General features: G+C 40.2%; 10 protein-coding genes across 11 annotated transcripts; 3 read left to right on the plus strand and 7 right to left on the minus strand.

Annotated features, from left to right (window-relative positions):
• Positions 1–2,777: 2,777 nt before the first annotated feature.
• On the plus strand, positions 2,778–3,557 carry LOC119555067 (endocuticle structural protein SgAbd-6). The gene is made up of 2 exons (XM_037866275.1): positions 2,778–2,934; positions 3,014–3,557. The coding sequence occupies exons 1-2, from the start codon at positions 2,923–2,925 to the stop codon at positions 3,317–3,319; spliced, it is 318 nt and encodes a 105-aa protein (XP_037722203.1). The 5' UTR covers positions 2,778–2,922; the 3' UTR covers positions 3,320–3,557.
• A 327-nt stretch (positions 3,558–3,884) lies between these two features.
• On the minus strand, positions 3,885–4,378 carry LOC119555068 (larval cuticle protein 65Ag1). Its single transcript, XM_037866276.1, has one exon. The coding sequence runs from the start codon at positions 4,353–4,355 to the stop codon at positions 4,047–4,049; it is 309 nt and encodes a 102-aa protein (XP_037722204.1). The 5' UTR covers positions 4,356–4,378; the 3' UTR covers positions 3,885–4,046.
• A 638-nt stretch (positions 4,379–5,016) lies between these two features.
• Positions 5,017–5,474, plus strand: LOC119553692 (larval cuticle protein 65Ag1). The gene is made up of 2 exons (XM_037864247.1): positions 5,017–5,178; positions 5,244–5,474. The coding sequence occupies exons 1-2, from the start codon at positions 5,063–5,065 to the stop codon at positions 5,440–5,442; spliced, it is 315 nt and encodes a 104-aa protein (XP_037720175.1). The 5' UTR covers positions 5,017–5,062; the 3' UTR covers positions 5,443–5,474.
• Positions 5,475–6,309: 835 nt separating this feature from the next.
• Positions 6,310–6,827, minus strand: LOC119553738 (larval cuticle protein 65Ab1-like). Its single transcript, XM_037864332.1, has one exon. It carries the CDS (start codon positions 6,628–6,630, stop codon positions 6,316–6,318), a length of 315 nt encoding a protein of 104 aa, XP_037720260.1. The 5' UTR covers positions 6,631–6,827; the 3' UTR covers positions 6,310–6,315.
• Positions 6,828–7,931: 1,104 nt separating this feature from the next.
• LOC119553996 (larval cuticle protein 65Ab1-like) lies at positions 7,932–8,263 on the minus strand. The gene has a single exon (XM_037864703.1). It carries the CDS (start codon positions 8,244–8,246, stop codon positions 7,932–7,934), a length of 315 nt encoding a protein of 104 aa, XP_037720631.1. The 5' UTR covers positions 8,247–8,263.
• Positions 8,264–9,462: 1,199 nt separating this feature from the next.
• On the minus strand, positions 9,463–9,886 carry LOC119554101 (larval cuticle protein 65Ab1-like). Its single transcript, XM_037864850.1, has one exon. It carries the CDS (start codon positions 9,788–9,790, stop codon positions 9,476–9,478), a length of 315 nt encoding a protein of 104 aa, XP_037720778.1. The 5' UTR covers positions 9,791–9,886; the 3' UTR covers positions 9,463–9,475.
• A 1,316-nt stretch (positions 9,887–11,202) lies between these two features.
• On the minus strand, positions 11,203–11,609 carry LOC119553892 (larval cuticle protein 65Ab1-like). Its single transcript, XM_037864559.1, has one exon. The coding sequence runs from the start codon at positions 11,586–11,588 to the stop codon at positions 11,274–11,276; it is 315 nt and encodes a 104-aa protein (XP_037720487.1). The 5' UTR covers positions 11,589–11,609; the 3' UTR covers positions 11,203–11,273.
• An 853-nt stretch (positions 11,610–12,462) lies between these two features.
• LOC119554782 (larval cuticle protein 65Ag1-like) lies at positions 12,463–13,005 on the minus strand. Its single transcript, XM_037865826.1, has 2 exons — positions 12,807–13,005; positions 12,463–12,749 (listed from the first exon to the last, which is right to left on the minus strand). The coding sequence occupies exons 1-2, from the start codon at positions 12,932–12,934 to the stop codon at positions 12,548–12,550; spliced, it is 330 nt and encodes a 109-aa protein (XP_037721754.1). The 5' UTR covers positions 12,935–13,005; the 3' UTR covers positions 12,463–12,547.
• A 1,464-nt stretch (positions 13,006–14,469) lies between these two features.
• Positions 14,470–15,047, minus strand: LOC119554784 (larval cuticle protein 65Ag1). The gene is made up of 2 exons (XM_037865829.1): positions 14,865–15,047; positions 14,470–14,790 (listed from the first exon to the last, which is right to left on the minus strand). Exons 1-2 carry the CDS (start codon positions 14,993–14,995, stop codon positions 14,595–14,597), a joined length of 327 nt encoding a protein of 108 aa, XP_037721757.1. The 5' UTR covers positions 14,996–15,047; the 3' UTR covers positions 14,470–14,594.
• Positions 15,048–16,351: 1,304 nt separating this feature from the next.
• On the plus strand, positions 16,352–16,748 carry LOC119554783 (endocuticle structural protein SgAbd-6). Of its 2 annotated transcripts, none has more exons than XM_037865827.1 (2): positions 16,352–16,485; positions 16,553–16,748. In XM_037865827.1, the coding sequence occupies exons 1-2, from the start codon at positions 16,352–16,354 to the stop codon at positions 16,746–16,748; spliced, it is 330 nt and encodes a 109-aa protein (XP_037721755.1). The 2 variants fall into 2 exon arrangements, with proteins under 2 accessions (XP_037721755.1, XP_037721756.1); XM_037865828.1 differs by having other exon boundaries at positions 16,452–16,489.
• Positions 16,749–18,723: the final 1,975 nt, after the last annotated feature.

Below are 18,723 nucleotides of genomic sequence, written 5' to 3' on the forward strand. Positions count from 1 at the left end.
GTCAGCAGGAGGAGCTGAGGAGGAGCCCTGCTATTAAAACATTGCCATTAACGCTCAAGTGCTAATTTTGCAGACCCAGTTGATGCGGCCAAAAAACAAAAAAGTGAAAAAGAAGAAAAGAAAAAACCCGAAACCGAGTTCGATTCCTACCTACCCACTAAGCCACAAAGCCGAGTCCCAAAAACCGAGTTCGTTCAAGCCGGTCTGGCCAACTTTGGAGTGAGGTGCGTGCAAGTTGGCAACGAACGAAAGCCGGGCCAAAACGGCAGCTGAATGGGCGGCGGATAGCCAGACAGCCAGATAGACGGACGGACAGACAGATGGACAGCAGCAGCAGCAGCAGCAGCATCTGGCGCTGACCTTGAAGACGTAAATGTGAAGACGCATCTACATAAATATCTATTGTATCTGCGGCGATTTCTGTCTGGCAACAGGCATCTCATCTTTGTGTATTGAAAGCGACAGTCTGAAGCTGAAAAACCTGTCGATTGCTTAGATTTGATTAGAACAGTTATGTAAATGATTGTGTATAAGGAAGAATTCGGGCCCAAAAACTTGTCAAATTCCCTCCATCGAATGATAACGCCCCCGTTCTCAGAAAGGCAATCATACCGATTAGCCATCGATCAAAGCCAGATTAATTATGCAAATCCAGTATGATAAATGCAGCTCGCTGCAGATGCCCTCGAAACAGAGCGGAAAGAGACCCAAATAATAAATATTATGCATGCAGTCACGAATCGATTGGAATCAGATCCATTTTCAAGGGCCCCAAGTTCACTTCGTAGGCGTACAAGCCCAATTAATTATGTCTTTAGGTTGTATTGTTTTATGAAGTACACTGTGGACAAATTAAGTCTTGGGTTTATTAAAGGTTAAAGATCCCGCTTGCACATTTATATTTATAGTTTATATCTAATGGACTTGTATTACTTGTTTATTTTACACATTTACACTTTTTTCCATTTGCTGTCTAATCAGCAATGGCTGCTTTGACATTTGTGGTCAATTCATATTTTTCACACTATAACATCTCTTATGTAATTCTTCGACAATAAAAATGCCTTAAAACTTTTATTTTGCGGCTCTAAAAAGTTTTTTTTTTGCCTATTTCGGTTTAATTCAATTATACATTTGCTGATAATAGACGTTAAAAATAATAATTATCCTACGAGATGTTGCAAATCAAACACGATTGGCTTAGCTCAGATCATTCGATGGTAAGTAATCGAGGGAAAAATGTCAAAATGTCAAATTGCAGCTGCCAAAGAACGGGGCAAGAAGCTGCGCAAAAGCGCGACATTTGAGGAAATGCCAGTATCAGTGCACAACACCCTGTGGATGGGACAGAAATAAAGTTGTTGGCACAATTCGAGGTGGAGGAGGCGTGGGAGGCTGGGTCAGAACCGTGGTCAACCAGAGGCCGACCGATGACCAAAGTTAAAACCCGACTGACCGGCTCGAAAGATCCGCTGCTGGGGCTTCTTCATCGGCCTGCTAGCGGTCAACGAAGGTGGCATAAATTGGCAAGCAGAAACGGCGACTGAAAAACTAAAAAAAAAAGATATATATACATATATGTATACAGAAAAACAACAAAAGTCAGAGATTTAAATTGCATGCGAGCCGTAGTTGTAGGTTATTCGATGTATTTTTTATAAATTTCCAACTGCTTTTGGCGCTTGTTACCGGGCAGGCACATCAATCGAGCGCTGTAAAGGCCGTTGCATATGCCAAAAGTCAACCTGCGGTTCCATCTCCACTCCATCTCCATCTAAAGTCCCATCCATCGTGCACTTTGGCCATCACACATGGCTCCGCTCGTGTTCTTCGTGTCCGCGGCTTGAACTTGCTGCCCTGCCAATTGGCGTCGACAGCACTTGAACTTAGACTCTCCTCTGGCTACCCAGTCTTCGTCGATTTCGGTTCGATTTCCAGCTGGGTGCCAAGCTGTTCTGGTTATCGTTTCCCATAGTTCTGGGCCCGGTATTTCCCCGGAGCTGCCCAATCAGCCCGCAACCTTTTCCCCAATGCATCTGCTTGATTCATGAACTTTTTCGAGTTTTCTAAGGCTGCCAGCCAGCACTCAAAGAAAATGTGACTTAAAGTGGTTATTCAATCTAATTGCTTGGGTACTTAATTCGAGAGCTTTGTTCTGATTTGAAAATTCGTATATTATATTGGATTATTATTCGATCTTATAGTCCAAATTGGTTATAAAGTGCTTTTGAGAGTCTAACAATATATTATTTTCATATGGGTATGTTCTATGTCATATAAGAAATTTTTTAACAAGCTCCTGTATTTTATGGATGACATTTTAGAGTAAGGACTCTAAACAAAAGCATAGAAAATATTTTTAAAATATTTATCCTTAGGATATATCTTACAAATGTTGTTTCTGACTCGTGAACTTAGATTCTAATAAATTACCTAAAACTTATGTTTTACAAAGATATTGTGCATTTGTTAGTTACTTTACTATTACTACTACTTTATCTAATGAAATATTATTATTGCCGGCTTGTTTTTTGAAATATAATGCTTAAGAATAATCTGACGAAGAGTGCTTTTTCGAGTGTGGGTGAAGAGCAATAATACCTTTCGGATGAGTTCGCCGCTGCACAAAGCCGCTTTAAATGTTACTTGTCGCAGCGACTTTGGCGACTTTGGTGCAACGCTGGCAATTGAAAAGCAGCACAAAAACAAAATAAAATGGAAATAGAGAAAAACATTTAGCCGGCGACCGCCAGAGCCGCCGAGCTGCTTGGCTTCTTCCACAATTGTGCAAATTTATGACGTTTGCAAATGCGGCTGCGAGTGCAGTATAAAATGCAGTGGACGCCGATGCAACGCCACCATTAGACAACCGCCAGTTTGTCCAGCCGCATAGGGGAATCTGCAGTCCGAGAACCTTTCAACATGATGAAATTGGTAGGTCAACTTGGAGGAGCGAGCAAGGCACCCAATGCCAGGATAACACAAAGGATACCTAATCTTTCGCATCTTGCAGATGCTAGTCGTTGGCTCGATGGCCCTGCTCCTGGCGCTGGCCAGTGCCCGGCCCCAAAACGATGTGGAGGTCCTGGAGTACGAATCGGAGAACATCGGCCTCGGCGGCTATAAGTTCAGCTATAAATTGAGCGACGGCACCACACGGTCGGAGGAGGGCACGGTCAACAACGCGGGCACCGAAAACGAATCGATATCCATCCGGGGATCCGTCAGTTGGGTGGCTCCCGATGGCCAGACCTACACCATTAACTTTGTGGCCGACGAGAACGGCTTCCAGCCGGAGGGCGCCCACCTGCCCAAGTAGATACTCCCTGCCGGGGAGCTATCCTGTAGATATCACCATCCCAAAAAAAAATACCCCTAGATACCAACCAACCCGGCCATAGAGTGAGGTGCTGAGGTCCTGTCCGGAGGAGCTGCCCCTTGTCCCGTGGCAGCCAGTCGGTCAGTCAGTTAGTAAGTCGATCAGTCAGTCAAGTCAGTGTCGTGCATTGTTTTCTTTATTCCTTGTTACTCGCATTAAAGCCGAACTTTCGATTCTCGAAAAAAAATCTGTTTTCTTTGAGTTCCGTTTACCCTTCCGGGACCCTTTCTTTCAGCTTCATCTACAAAAATTCTAATCTATACCCAAGTGCATTCGGATAATATATAAAACTTCATCACATTTCAAGGAGGATAAAAAAAGTGTTCTAAGAATAAATAATCAATTCTTGATATCAAGAAGCTTCACTTGATATTAAATCAATTTTATTTTCTTTTTAAAAAAGAATTTGCGATTATCTTAAAATTAAAGATTCAAAGCCAAAAAACCTCACATTTAATATTAAAGCATAATTGGTAAGTTATTGAATGATATATTACAAGTTCTGATGCATTGCATTAAGTGATGGTCATATATTGTTAAATTATATTTTATAGTTCCTCAACGTACTATAGAGTATTATTTTCATTTTCATAAGTTTTCATTTTTAATCTAAAGTTTTTTGACGAAATGCTTGTTTTTTTTTTAAACAACCTAGGGCCAGCCATATTTATGGGTGAGGAATGTGCTCTCCCTGGGGCTGGAATCCGTTCTCATCGGCCACGTAGGTGATAGTGTAGGTCTTTCCGTCGTCCCCCGTGTAGCTGTAGGATCCGGCCACCTGAAGGGCATCCTCCTCGGGATCCAGGCTCTTGAGAGAGCCATGCTGCTCCTGCTTGGTTCCGTCGCTCGTCTCGAACTTGAAGCTATAATTATCGGCATTCACATCCGATTCCTGGCTGATGATCTCTGCATCCGGGGCAGGAGCGGCCAGGCACAGGGCCATCGAAAGGCAGGCGAAGACGAGGATGCACTTCATCTTGTTTGGTGGTTACTAAGAGGTGGTCGGGATAACTGTCAGATGGCTCAAGCTCAGGTGGCTTTTATAGGATTGCATCAGCGGAGGCTGAGGCAGCAACTAATGTAATTAGCACTTGAAACTAAGTCTTCAGCTCGATTTTGCTGGCTCGATCTGACGGTCGGTGTTAATTAAATATATATTACTTGAATATATACCCACAAATTTGAGAGGCCTACAATAAATGAAATAATAGCGGACTGCGGCTTTCGAAGCTGTAATATATTATTTGCAGACTTATTATAGTATAAATATTAAATTTCACAAAGTGAATTATACGCAAATATCTTGACTAACATCAACATTTATCATATTTCATGGTCACTAATAAACAATTGAAAAAGTTAACATGTTGAATTGAAAATTTCATAATAAATACAAAAACATAACATTCACAACTATTCAACTGAGAATTTTCCATGTGAGCCAAAATATATAGGCATTTATATTTCGATATCATTCGATTGAATTTCCATAGCCATTTTTATTAGCTGAAACTAGTAACCACTTCACGTTTACATTTAGGCTTTGCCGAATCTTAAACTAGTTTTGGCAGTTTTAACACGTGTGGACATAGGCTGAAATCTGTTGGACTATAAATACGCGGGGAATGGCCCTTAAGCAGTATAGTTATCTTTGAGTCTTCAACGATCTACAACGCCTTCAACATGAAATTCGCCATCGTCCTGCTCGCCCTCTTCGCCGTGGCTCTGGCCGCTCCAACTCAGGAGGTATCCGTCGTGAAACAAGTATCCGATGTTGGTGCCGAGGGCTACAACTTTGCGTAAGTTCTTAAAGGTCATCAAAGTGCCAGAATGAAAGCAGGATTAAACTCCCGTTCTCCTACAGTGTGGAGACCAGCGATGGCTCGAAGTTCGAGGAGCAGGGTCATCTGGAGAACGTGGGAACCGAGGAGGAGGCCATCGTCGTCCGTGGATCCTTCGCCTTCTTGGGCGATGATGGTGTCACCTACACTGTCAACTACGTCGCCGATGAGAACGGATTCCAGCCCCAGGGTGCCCATCTGCCCGTTGCCCCCGAGGCTTAAGTTGAATTATTTTAAATAAATTGTTTATAAAATGATTTAGTTTCCTCTCATTATTCAACAAACACCCGTTACTCGTAGAGTAAAAGGGTATCTTAGATTCGTCGGAAAGTATGCGACAGGTAGAAGGAGGCATTTCTGACTTATAAAGTAAATATATTTTTAATCAGGATCGCTGCCTTTCCGACCGTCTGAACGCGGAAACTACAAAAGACAGAGTTTGGGTCTAGTCAAGAAAACTCTAGAGAGAGTATCTAGAAAGACTGTGGCGCCTACAGTTTTAATGCTATACTTAAAACTATAACTGAAATATATTGGTTTCGTCAATATGTATCTATAGACCTAACAAAAAATGTTGCCACGACCACTATAACACCCATAACGCTAAAATCTGTTTGTTTCCCACATTTTTAAAGATTCGGGATATTGTTTTGTTTATCAAAATTGTTCAAATGGGTTCAATAATTAAGAAGTTAGGACCAAATAATGTAATCGCCACTTGGTGGCGTCCTGATATCATTGAAAAAGTCGCTTTGCTAATTGTATATCTCTGAGTACTGGGTATCTCATTTGGCTTATTACAATCAGGGTTGTCACAGAAATCTCTTCCAAGCTAATTTTTCCCGAAAAGTAAAGCTCGGTGACACAGGAAATGAAATAAATGTTTCTAAAATCAGGCCAAATTTACTCCGAAACTCTATAGATTTTGTGATACTTTCTGTAACACCCCTGATTTCTGATTTGTCAGAATAAAAATTTGACTGTAACTGTATTTGACAATTATAAAAAAATATGATATCTCTTCCCAGAACTGACTAACAACCACGTTGAGATAATTGCAATTAACAGAAACTTTATTTTGGTCTTTTAAATAATTTAGGCAAGGGGGGCCACGGGCAGATGGGCGCCCTGGGGCTGGAATCCGTTCTCATCGGCCACGTAGGTCACGGTGAACTTCTCGCCGGTCTTCTCATCCACCCAGGTGTAGGATCCGTGGACAACGGCGGCCTCGTGCTCAGTGCCAACGTCCTTAACGAGTCCCTGCTGGTCGATGCTGGTGCCATCGCTGGTCTCCAGGGTGTAGCTCCACTTGTCGGGCAGCACATCGGAATCCAGCCTCACGACCTGGACATCGTTGGGGCGGGCCACGGCCAGGGCGAAGAGGGCGACGAAAACGATGAGGAACTTCATGTTGGAGCTGGGTGGTGTTTGTTAGATAGTTGGGGACTGTCTGATGCTCCACTGCATTTGGGCGTAGACTTTTATACGATTCGCGATTTGCGAAATGCAAAAGTCAAAGGTGAGATATGACATTGAGAGAGTTTGCCAAAAATATGTTAATGCTTGGACAATAGTATCGCGAATTTATTTGCATTTGTTCCGGTCAAACTGGAAACTAAGGCAGCGGCTGCACTCCAATAGCCCAGCCACCAGCTGAGACTGAAGCTCCAGCAGAAAGCGAAACTGAATCCGAACTATTGTCGCCGAACCAGCTGGTCCAGTGCATCCGCATAAAAACAACTTGCTAACACAACATCTAAGGCCAAGTTCATGCTGACGATTTCCATATATTCATGGGAGGGAAGTTCACCGATTGAGCACATCAATTTAAGTCATATTTAGTCTCAAATGTGGGTAGATAAGGTACACTGCATGACGAAGCAATTTGAATATAAGTTGTTTAGAATATTTATAAGGCAGTTTTTAGTTGAAAATCATAAAAATAAATTTAAAAGAAGTATGAATTTTAATTCATAACTTGTGAATTAAATTGTACCCACTTTTTGAGTTCTAAATATAATGGACTCTTAGCAAAAACCAGCCAGAAACACAGTCAAGTACACAATTTTTATTAAAAATACGGAGCTTTTGAAAGAATATTTGTTTATTTCCAGAAACAATAAATTTGCTATAACAAGTTAGGTAAAGTCAGGTCACTGAAAATAACAGTAACTTTTTTAAAGCCTTATATATATGTATATATATATTATGAAGCAAAGAAGATAGATTTTTCTAAAAAGGTAACGGGCTTATTTAAATGCACTCTCTTATGTAATATGTACATACATGTTTCTACTATAACTAATCAAAATACAGTTAAATCATATTTAAGACTTCCATCAATCAAATTTCAACTTTATTAATATATTTTTAGGTTTAAAATCAACTCTCAGAAATGAAGTCCAACGGAAAAAGAAATTGTTCCAAAACTAGGGTTGTATTTTTAAATACACATGCATAAATATTATAAATAGCCCAATCTAGAGTGATTTATGTTTATTTTAAAGCGTATTTTAAATTTAACTAAACTAAATGTAATTACTAAAAAGAACCACTATGTATTATCTGATTGCAACTCCGTAGCGTTGGTGCCACTCAAACAGGATACAATCCAAAATGATGGGCTTTCCTATAAAAATCCCAATATCAAATAAAAACACTTTTGAGCTTTTGCAATTAACAATCAATTTTATTTAAGTCTTCTAAATAGTTTAAGCAACTGGGGCCACGGGCAGATGGGCGCCCTGGGGCTGGTATCCGTTCTCATCGGCCACGTAGGTGATGGTGAACTTCTCGCCGGTCTTCTCATCCACCCAGGAGAAGGATCCGTGGACAACGGCGGCCTCGTGCTCAGTGCCAACGTCCTTAATGACTCCCTGCTGGTCGATGCTGGTGCCATCGCTGGTCTCCAGGACGGAGCTCCACTTGTCGGGCTGCACATCGGAATCCTGCTTCAGGGTCTGGACATCGTTGGGGCGGGCCACGGCCAGGGCGAAGAGGGCGACGAAGACGATGAGGAACTTCATGTTGTATAGGGATAGAAAGCTGATGACTGTCTGATGATCCAGTGCAGCTGGGCGGGGGCTTTTATACACCAAAAAATCGCGAATTGCAAATGCCAAAAGTAGCATTGAAATTCGCAATATGCAAATAAGTTTTGCCAATATTTGCTTACCCTATCAAAAGGTGTGCAACCAGATGTCTGTATCGAAGAGCAGACAACATACATACACACGTTCCACAGTTTGAGATCAAATGCTTGCGATCTTGAAACTTTCTCAATCGTCTTTTGTTCTGTGCAGATCTACTTAAGTTTATACTTGTCTTTATGATTTTTCCATGCAAATCTGCGCTAGGGATCATATTTTAAATTATGGCGAAATATCGGCCATATACATCCTACAGCTGTTATTCAAACGAAAAATATTCTAACTAATTTTTTTCTAATTCATTAAGAGTATATTATTATACTATATTATGTTACGTTAGCAAACTTTTTTATATGACAATATTTTAAGTGTTTAGACGAAATCTGCATTTAAAAATATAAATCTTAAAAATTATTTAAAGAATCCAATATAAACAATAAAGTTCATAAAAAATAAATTTAACTAATCTTTAATTTTTAACACAGGTCAGCAAATCAGATTTTTTTTACCTAGCCCATAACCTTCAATGAAATAAGTAAAACTTGAGGTAAAATCTCGTCCATCAAAATTCCTGGAAAAATATTTCTGGTACCCCTTGTTTCTCTTTTTTTAATATTTGGGTTTTATTTATTTGCCAATAATAATAAAATAATTATAGTTTAATTTTATTAGCATTTTATTATTTAATAATAAAACAATTAACAGTTGTGTTTTATTCATTTGACACTCAAATTTTCATTTGAGAACTTCTTTAAGAACCCATCATAATTTCAGAATTAAGTTTAAGTATAGGCATAGAGGCAAGTTCACCAAAATAAATTAAACACAAAAAGTAATCATGTTAGCCTTCGAAATCACAATTTCACAGTTTGTACTGTAAAAAAACGGGTGTTTTCGGGTCAACACCTTTTATATGATATATCAATATTCATTTTATATATATTACATTTTAAAATATTTGTATATTTTTGGAATAGGGCTAGCCCAAGAGCAGAAATGTGCTGTTTGAATACAAATCTGACAAAAAAACTCTGCCCAGAACTGATTAAAAACCACATTTAGATATTTGCAATTAACAATCAATTTATTTTAGTCTTTTAAATAATTTAGGCAAGGGGGGCCACGGGCAAATGGGCGCCCTGGGGCTGGAATCCGTTCTCATCGGCCACGTAGGTCACGGTGAACTTCTCGCCGGTCTTCTCATCCACCCAGGAGTAGGATCCGTGGACAACGGCGGCCTCGTGCTCAGTGCCAACGTCCTCAAGACGTCCCTGCTGGTCGATGCTGGTGCCATCGCTGGTCTCCAGGACGGAGCTCCACTTGTCGGGCTGCACATCGGAATCCTGCTTCACGGTCTGGACTTCGTTGGGGCGGGCCACGGCCAAGGCGAAGAGGGCGACGAAAACGATGAGGAACTTCATGTTGTATAGGGATAGAAAGCTGATGACTGTCTGATGCTCCACTGCAGTTGAGGAGGGGTTTTTATACGCTAGAAATGCAAATTAAAGAAGCCAAAAGTAGCTCTAGATTTTGCAAAATGCAAATGGCTTTATTGACATTTTCATACCCTTCTAGAGGGTATTTCATTTTGTAGCATATCATAAAAAGGCACCATGATTTTTTTTTCATCGAAAGGCCTTATGTTTTTGCAAATGATTTTTTCTTTAAAATGTATGCTTGTAAAAATTAGTAATCACTTCAGCCTAAGGTCGGGTAAAATTAAAATCAATTTTTTGGACCACCTGATTCTTGGTACTTTATTCTCTTAGGGTAAGAACTGTATATTACCCTAATTAAATTTGTGATCTTACCCTAAGAGCATACGAGCTTCGGCTTACTTACTTTCTAGGTTGTTTTTTTTTTGATGTTAAATCAATGGTTTCAGATCTAGTGCAACAAGTTTGATATTTATAACCTGTTGCTAGGGTGGTGGTCGCTAAGAAATAAATGAAATAATTAACGCATTCAGAAATGCAAATTTTAAATATTAAATTGATAAAACGAATTATACAAACCAGAAATGTTATTAAATCGTATTACCCTTAGATTGGCGCTCAATGACATAATAAAATCTAAAAGATTTTCTTTCTGTGTATAAAACAATAATAACAAATGTAAGAACAATAATTAGGAATATAATAAAAACATTTATAACAACGTAGTTTCGAAACAATAAGATGATGAAACATTTCGAAAAATGCATGTTTCTAAGCACAAAGGAACCATTTTATTTTTTTTTAAGAATAAGGTACAATTTGACATATTGAAATAATTGCTTGGAGATTAATTTGGGTAGAATTTATATTTATGTTTATAACATTTTTGTGAGAATTTAAAGGCAAGGTGCTTCTCTGGCCATCCCTTTTTAACATATTTTTTTAAGATTTAGGAACAAAATGACTTATATGTATGTTATGTAGATATTGCTTGGAGATATTGCTTGGAGTTTAATTCGGGAAGAATTTATATTTATGTTCGTAAGAACTCTGAGAGATTTCAAAGGTGAGGGGTTTCTCTGGCAATCCCCATTTATTATATTTTTTATGATTTAGGTACAAAATAACCTATTTGTACGTTATGTACATGTATATCGCTTTGCCACAGATACTGCTTGGTGTTAAACTCAAGAAGAATTGACGGGTTTTTGTGGCAACCCCCGAAAATATTTCCAAAGTAGGAAAAACTTGTAAAAGCATTTTTTTAATGAGCGTTAAAAATGTATTTTGATTTTAATTCAAAATCTTTATATAAATGTCTGTACTTGCGTAAAGCTTGCACATCTTAGGCCGTACATTTCTGAAACCATTCCAGAATTGACTAAAAACGGTTTATATTATTTGCAATTAACAATCAATTTTATTTAGTCTCTGAATGAACAATTTTCGTTTTGTGATCGAGGACAGTTTAAGCAACTGGGGCCACGGGCAGATGGGCGCCCTGGGGCTGGTATCCGTTCTCATCGGCCACGTAGGTGATGGTGAACTTCTCGCCGGTCTTCTCATCCACCCAGGAGAAGGATCCGTGGACAACGGCGGCCTCGTGCTCAGTGCCAACGTCCTTAACGAGTCCCTGCTGGTCGATTTTGGTGCCATCGCTGGTCTCCAGGTTGGAGCTCCACTTGTCGGGCTGCACATCGGAATCCTGCCTCACGGTCTGGACATCGTTGGGGCGGGCCACGGCCAGGGCGAAGAGGGCGACGAAGACGATGAGGAACTTCATGTTGTATAGGGATAGAAAGCTGGTGACTGTCTGATGCTCCACTGCAGCTGGGTGGGGGCTTTTATACGCCAAAAATCGCGAAATGCAAAAGTCAAAGGTGGCAATGAATTCGACGGATTGCAAATGAGTTCTGCTAATATTTATGTAGATCTGTGGCGATAATGAGCGCATCGTTATTTCAGCATTGTTTCCGGTCAAACTGGACTGGTCACCTCAAACTTCAAACTATTGTCGCCCAACCGGCTGCATTCGATGGCTGCGCTTGGCCGGGGATGAAAGGGGTGAATCCACCGGTCGGTGATCTTTCGAGCAACTTAGAGCTTTTATTTTATACACCTTGTATCATCCAAATTCGGCAGAAGAGTTTGTTTACTGCTATAACGAATGCATGCTAATAATGAAAACGGTTTTAGGTTTTTTTTTGGCAAGCCGGAGTTTACTGTTAGGGGTAATCTCTGTTGGTCTCAGTTAACTTTTATAACTTGGTCATTTAAAATAGCACATGCCATTTATTTGGGCTACCGTGCACCATTCCATTTAGCGCTGCAATTTCAGTTTGTTATGGTGTAGAAAAACAATTGCCCAGCGTTATGAATATTATCTTAAAGATCTTATAAGGGCCCTTAATTGTTGTCAGTTTTCCCAATATTTATGGATTTAAAGTATCTCGAAAAGTAGACTCTAAAAAATAATTTTAAGTGCAGAAGCCGGGTTGAAACATGTTACATCTTTTGTTTTTCAAATACTTTTTAAGCCATTTTCTTTACCGTTTTAAAAGGTTTTTAACCTGTTCCTGCATCTTAAGCCTTACCGCATAATTTTTCCTGTAATTACAAATGGGTTCTACCTGAATAAATGGATAGACAGGTTGATATTCGATTTTCTTGCCGCGTTTATTTAATAATCAACTAGAAACCATTATACATAGAACAGCTCTCGGTTAGCGTATCCGCATCCGCTTAGTTGCCAATGGGCACATTGGGCAGATGGGCACCCTCGGGCTGGAATCCGTTCTCGTCGGCGATGTAGTTGACGGTGTAGGTGACACCATCATCGGCCACGAAGGAGTAGGAGCCGCGGACCACGATGGCCTCCTGCTCGGTTCCCACGTTCTTCAGCTCACCCTGCTCCTCGTGCTTCTTGCCATCGCTGGTCTCCAAACTGCGGGAGAAGGGGGAGGTTATAATCCTGGCTTAATCCCGGCTTGGAAGGACTTACGCAAATTTGTAGCCCTCGGGCTGGACATCGGACTCCAGGCGCAGGATCTGGGCCTCCGAATCGGCGGCGGGGGCGGCCAGGACGACGGCGAAGAGGGCGGCGAAAACAATGGCAACTGTGCACTTCATGGTGGCTCTGTGGGATTTTCTTTTCGGTTGATTGGTTGAGGATTCGATGGGAACTTGCGACCTAGCGGCTAGTCAACGTTACTTGATTTGTGATGTCTGTGGCCCTGTCCAGGCGTTTATATAGTCGGATCGGAGGCCGCCAATCGAAGAAAAGTCAGTCGAAAATAAAAATGACTAATTACACGCCGGGCACCAAAACCAACAAATTGGCTTGAAAAACGCACAAAAACATCATGAAAAAAGCACAACAACCATACCAAGACGCAAATAATAACGTAAAACAAAAACTTCTAAGGCAAACAAATCGACGCCGTTTTTAGGAAATACCTCATCATCATCATTTGCATTTTTCGTGAATCAATCAATCCAATCACTTCCAAGTCGAAGACAACGAGCCAAACATTTTTGATAATCCATGGGTATTCATATTTTGTGGCAGAGTGGGACGGACAACTCGCCCTGCAGCAACAGAAGCATCGGGCACAGAAAGCACAGGTGAATCGAATCGGAAGCCTGTTTCGGGTTAAAAAACCACAGTTGACAGTAAATAAATTTAAATCATCAAGAGGTGCAATTCCTGAAAAATAAATAGATTCAAAAATAACAGGAAATCTGAGAATACTAAAAACTATTGGTTTAACTGCTGACGGTGGTTCTAAAACTTTATTATTTAACATTTAATTAAGCACTTTAGCAGTCATGCAAGTAAAAAGTGGAAGTGAAATGTAAAAATTAAATAGTCGCACATTATTTAAAATACTTTAAAATATTTTTTAAAGCAGGTAAGTATGTATTTATTAAGATAATAACAAATGTGGTTTAACACATGGCATTTTCTAAAGATAAGATATCATTATCTCTTAATTTTAATTTTACATTCCATTAAAATTGTAATTGTAATTACAATAGATCGACATAACAATTGTTTGTGAGCGTCAACCAAAGCTGGCGCTATTGAATAATAAACGTCTGGCAAAAAACTAAACCAAAATCCCTAGAATTGTGACTTTAAAATTGCCAAAAGAAGTTTCCTATTTAATAATGAACATTTTAATAGAAAGATTATCGTTTATTATTCTTATTGATTTAGTGTGGTATTTATTACTTTGGTTCCTCTCTTTACTATCAAGTTTATATTTTAAAATACCAAAATAAAAAGCGAGAGTGATACTTGAGGTGAATGGATGGTGTTTTAATAATATGATGTTTTGTAGCCCCAACTTTTTTATATTTTCTCTTTATATTAGTAAGCCCTTATTACTAACATCCAAAAATAAAAAGCGAGAGTAATACTTGAAGTCAATGGTTAGTACTTTAATATTATAATATTTTTCAGACCAAACTTCTTTATATATTCGGTTTATATAAGTGAGCTCTCATCACTAACGTCCCTAAATAAAAAGCGATTATTATTATATTATTTTATATTATGATGTTTTTCAAACCAAACTTCTTTATATTTTCTGTTTATACAAGTGAGCTTTCATTACCTACATCCCAAAAGAAAGACCGAGAGTAATACTTGAAGTGAATGGATTTTATTTTAATATGATGATGCTTTTCACACGAAACTTAAACATAGTTAACACATTTATGCTGGACTGGAACTTGATGGGCGAATGATTTTCAATCGGATACCTCTCGGGGACCTGTGTTCGCTTTACTGAACGGCCCTGGGCAGATGGGCGCCCTCGGGCTGGAAACCGTTCTCATCGGCCAGGTAGTTGATGGTGTAGGTCTGGCCATCGTCACCCACATAGGCGTAGGATCCGCGCACCACCAGGGCCTCGTGATCGGTGCCCACGTCCTTCAGTTGGCCCTCCTCCTGGTGCGACTTGCCGTCGCTGGTCTCCACGCTAAAGAAAACCAGAAACCAGTTAGGAAACGACCTTGACACAGTTGGAAATCTGGGAGCATGGTCAATACTTACGCGAATTTATAGCCCTCGGCCTGGACGTCGCTGTCGAATCGCAGCACCTGGGCATCCTGCTGGATGGCTGGCGGAGCGGCCAGGACGCAGGCAAGCAGGCAGGTGAAGGCGATGGCAATGGTGAACTTCATCTTGCAGCTGGGGATTGGTTAGCTGGGATTGTTGACTCAAGTGCTGGGTTCGAGGAGCTTGCGGACAATGCTTGCAATTCCCTCGGCGAGTGGCCAATTTATACTCCTTGGGCCATGTAATGCAATGCGTGTAAGTGGCAATTACCTGAGCAAAAGAAGCCGAGACCCGAAAAAAAAGAGTGAGAGTGGGAGAAACCTGTTTCTCGTTTTGTTTCCTTTGACCCACACCGGTTACCTAACCAGTTGCTGGATGCTTTGGCTCGGCTTTAGCCCGGTTCGCTGTTTGGCGATTGATTGATTGCCCAGCGACAAGATACACAGATTTCATTTGTCTTCAACAAATTAACTACAAAGTGAGCCCTGCCCAGGCAATGAGTTGCGTTAGTTGGGCTTAGAAATAGTCAATAAACTGGGGAACTGGGTCACATCGAATTCGGCTCAAGTGCAGGCGAAATGCTCGGCCTAAGAAAAAGTCTTTGCCATTTCCAATTTCAATGTCATTTAAAAAATATTTAATTTTTCTAGTTGTTAATCCTAATAATTGCTAGTTCCTATAATTTATTTCTGTCTGTTTAGCAAACTTTTGATAGAAGTATGTATTTTCATACATGTTAAAGCGGTGGTTCAAAAAAATCGGCGAAATTCTATGTAAAGCATAATTGATTCCTCATACTCTTTCTTATTTAAAGAAATTATATTTTAAATTTAGCCGTTTATATCTGGGGGCGCTTAAAGTTTAAGCTCTAAAGATTCGTTTTTTTAACTTGTAACTGCTATTGTTTTTTTTTAAATAAATATTTAAAGGTAAATCTCAAAAAATGAAATATTTCGTAAGGATTATGAAATTTTTTGAAGCATTAGGAAGTTTACGTTTTTTTTTATTTGGGATAAAATCAAAATAATATTTTTTTAACTTGTTTTCAGAACCTTAAATTCGTAAAAATTAAAAAATGCTTTCAGTTGCATTCGACTCGAAACTGTTAAATAATAAATTCTATTTAAAAATACTTCATTTCTTAAACAGAACTCGTTGCTATGAATATTCGAAGCCAACATCCACATCAACATTTTTGAAACGTTTTAGGCTAATTTAGAGGGTTAAGGCAACACCATTTGAACTTTTTGGAGCGTCTTCGCAGCAAATCGCCTGCTTTCAATTTCATTTCGACTTGATTTGCCTGCTTTTTGGCCGCCGCTCGAGTCATTTGGATATTCGCATTTTATTGCACACTCCGTTAATTAGCCCCAGTTCGCGTTGGGCTTAATATGGATTGCATGTGGATATATTGAACGGCCTTTGCGCAATCCGAGTTAGTCGCATGCGCGGATTGGCACAGGACGGGTTACAGGTGACAGATGGCCAGACTAACACTGCTGCTGGGCCTAATCCTGGCCAGCTTCTGTGCGTGCCCCTCAAATGCCGCCGAAACGGCACAGATACTGCGATACGAGAATGATGTCAACCTGGACAGCGATGGCTATGCCTTCTCGTAAGTAGGTGGTTCAGGGTCAAGGCGAAGTTTTTGGAATAAATTGCTTACAGACATCTCCTCTTAGATTCGAGACCAGCGATGGCATCTCTCGCGAGGAGAGGGCCACCCTGAAAAATCCCGGCACCCCCGAGGAGGCAATCGCCGTCCAGGGCAGCGTCACTTGGGTGGGACCTGATGGAGTCCACTACAAACTCAACTATCTGGCCGATGAGAACGGCTTCCAGGCCCAGGGCGCACATCTTCCGCAGGTGGAGCACTGATCACGTGATAGCTTTGGACTTTGTTTAAAATAAGGCAAAACCACCGGATAGCTGGAGGAGGCGGGCAAACAATAGAAATTATATACATAATTAAAAAATATATATATATAGACATATATGTGTATATATCGATATGGAGGGGCATAAATTTTCACCCCTCGAAATTGAATTGTATTCTAGGCAGGGAATTAGCATATACATTTGTATCTTCCAAACCCGTTTGCTCTTCGCGCCTGAGTTGTGGACTGTATGCGGTAACCGATCCCCCGATCTGCGATCTGCGATCTGCGATCTGCGTTCCCCGATCTGCGTGAGCTGACCAAACCGGTTCAATAAACGCCAAAAAGCACCCAACAAAGGTTGCCAAAAAAGCAAACAACAATTAAAGAAGCCACAAAGCTGCCAACGAAAGTGAGAACTTCGGGCAAAAGGGCAATTAAGCGAGGCTCCTCTCATTTATCAATCGTAAACTACAAAATAATCAGTCCTTTCAATGCCTAGACGTGTCAGCCTGCACTGAGAAAAATGTTTATATTTTGGCAAGCGTATAAATTTAATAATTTCGAATAAATGGGCAAATATAGAAAATTGTTATGTATTTTTTAGCCATTTTAAATTACCTATAATACAACATTTTAAATAATTTTTAAGAACAAATTTAAATTAAAACAATTATAGTCTTTGAAATAGATTTATATTAACTACTATTAACTACTACAACTCTTTTTTTTATCGTATTCTTGCTGTGTACCAATCACCAATTTTGAATGATTTATAATGCCGGCAAATGGCCTGGACTGACATTACGCATACGCCCCGGTGTGTTGTAGGGCATAACCCAGGCTCAGTCGGCTGAGCTTGGTATTGGCTTTTGTTGTCTGGTTAGCTGGTAAAAAATCGTTTTTATTTTATTGACTAAGGTCATCAACCAACACTCAGGCTGCTGACGATGGAGATGGAGATGGAGATGATGATGATGATGATGAGCCGCGTAATCTTGAATCTCTCGTGCCGCATCTTTACTTGAACAGCAAATGCAGCTGACAAGCAATGGCGTTGGAGGTTTTTGTTTCGTTTCGATTCGATTCGAGGCTTTTGGAGGTTAAATCGCCCAGCCTTAATCGGAAATTGTGTCAGCAGTTACCGGAGCTCAGAGCGGAAATGCTTCGATATCAACCAAATACCTTACACTTTGCAGATCTCCAGTTGGGTAGTTGAAGAATTACTTAAATGAGGAAACACCCCGCCGAATAAAAAGAATTAAATTATTAATATAGTGGGCAATTAAGACTCAAGCTCATGGGAACTCCACGATTTCATAACCCGCCTTCTTCTTCCTGTTCTTTGCTTAATTTCCTGAACATTTTGTTCTTTTCTTTGCTTAATTTCCTGAATATTTTCATGTATATAGTTAACTTATCTTAACTTCCTCACTGCTAACTTCTCTTGGGGATTTTACTTCAAACCCATTTCGGTTGCTCGTTTGGCTATAATCTTTTTCATCACAATTTGCTGATAAGTGCAAACATAGCCATTGACCTATTGCCACAGATCCAAATGTGTGTGTCTGTGTACTTGTTCGCAAACACGCGCATTGGTCAAATATTTATTTTTCAAGAGGCCCAAACATTTCATTATCACTCGCCCCATCATCTTCGGCTTCGATTTTACTTTCAGCTCCCGTGGCGAGGCAATTGTGATGAGATCCGAGCGCACATCAAACGCTTAATGGTCTTTATACCTCTTGGCTTGTTCAATTAAAAGCTTAAGGCACTCAAGCTCACACACATTTGCCTGCAATTATGTGCGTATGGGTAGACAGATAATTGTGTTAGCATTTAAGGTGTTTGTTATGGGCCACCTGAACTTCACGGATCACATCAGTGTGTGTGTGTGGTTGGTAGCACTTGGAGTGTTGGCCTGGCCAGTTATAAATAGCCCAACACCCATTACAGGGCGCCACATTACTCGTTAG

The sequence above is a fragment of the Drosophila subpulchrella genome, chromosome 3L (assembly GCF_014743375.2).
Source record: "Drosophila subpulchrella strain 33 F10 #4 breed RU33 chromosome 3L, RU_Dsub_v1.1 Primary Assembly, whole genome shotgun sequence".
NCBI lineage: Eukaryota > Metazoa > Arthropoda > Insecta > Diptera > Drosophilidae > Drosophila > Drosophila subpulchrella.

What these genes read in the sequence shown, in the direction of transcription:
- LOC119553738 (XM_037864332.1), bottom strand. Translation starts at nt 6,630, where the DNA reads ATGAAGTTCCTCATCGTTTTCGTCGCCCTCTTCGCCCTGGCCGTGGCC.
- LOC119553996 (XM_037864703.1), bottom strand. Translation starts at nt 8,246, where the DNA reads ATGAAGTTCCTCATCGTCTTCGTCGCCCTCTTCGCCCTGGCCGTGGCC.
- LOC119554782 (XM_037865826.1), bottom strand. Translation starts at nt 12,934, where the DNA reads ATGAAGTGCACAGTTGCCATTGTTTTCGCCGCCCTCTTCGCCGTCGTC. An exon ending in CCCGAGGGCTACAAATTTGC is followed by an intron (nt 12,750 to 12,806) that starts GTAAGTCCTTCC and finishes CTTCTCCCGCAG; the next exon opens with TTTGGAGACCAGCGATGGCA.
- LOC119555068 (XM_037866276.1), bottom strand. Translation starts at nt 4,355, where the DNA reads ATGAAGTGCATCCTCGTCTTCGCCTGCCTTTCGATGGCCCTGTGCCTG.
- LOC119553692 (XM_037864247.1), top strand. Translation starts at nt 5,063, where the DNA reads ATGAAATTCGCCATCGTCCTGCTCGCCCTCTTCGCCGTGGCTCTGGCC. An exon ending in GCCGAGGGCTACAACTTTGC is followed by an intron (nt 5,179 to 5,243) that starts GTAAGTTCTTAA and finishes GTTCTCCTACAG; the next exon opens with TGTGGAGACCAGCGATGGCT.
- LOC119554783 (XM_037865827.1), top strand. Translation starts at nt 16,352, where the DNA reads ATGGCCAGACTAACACTGCTGCTGGGCCTAATCCTGGCCAGCTTCTGT. An exon ending in AGCGATGGCTATGCCTTCTC is followed by an intron (nt 16,486 to 16,552) that starts GTAAGTAGGTGG and finishes ATCTCCTCTTAG; the next exon opens with ATTCGAGACCAGCGATGGCA.
- LOC119553892 (XM_037864559.1), bottom strand. Translation starts at nt 11,588, where the DNA reads ATGAAGTTCCTCATCGTCTTCGTCGCCCTCTTCGCCCTGGCCGTGGCC.
- LOC119554784 (XM_037865829.1), bottom strand. Translation starts at nt 14,995, where the DNA reads ATGAAGTTCACCATTGCCATCGCCTTCACCTGCCTGCTTGCCTGCGTC. An exon ending in GCCGAGGGCTATAAATTCGC is followed by an intron (nt 14,791 to 14,864) that starts GTAAGTATTGAC and finishes GGTTTTCTTTAG; the next exon opens with CGTGGAGACCAGCGACGGCA.
- LOC119554101 (XM_037864850.1), bottom strand. Translation starts at nt 9,790, where the DNA reads ATGAAGTTCCTCATCGTTTTCGTCGCCCTCTTCGCCTTGGCCGTGGCC.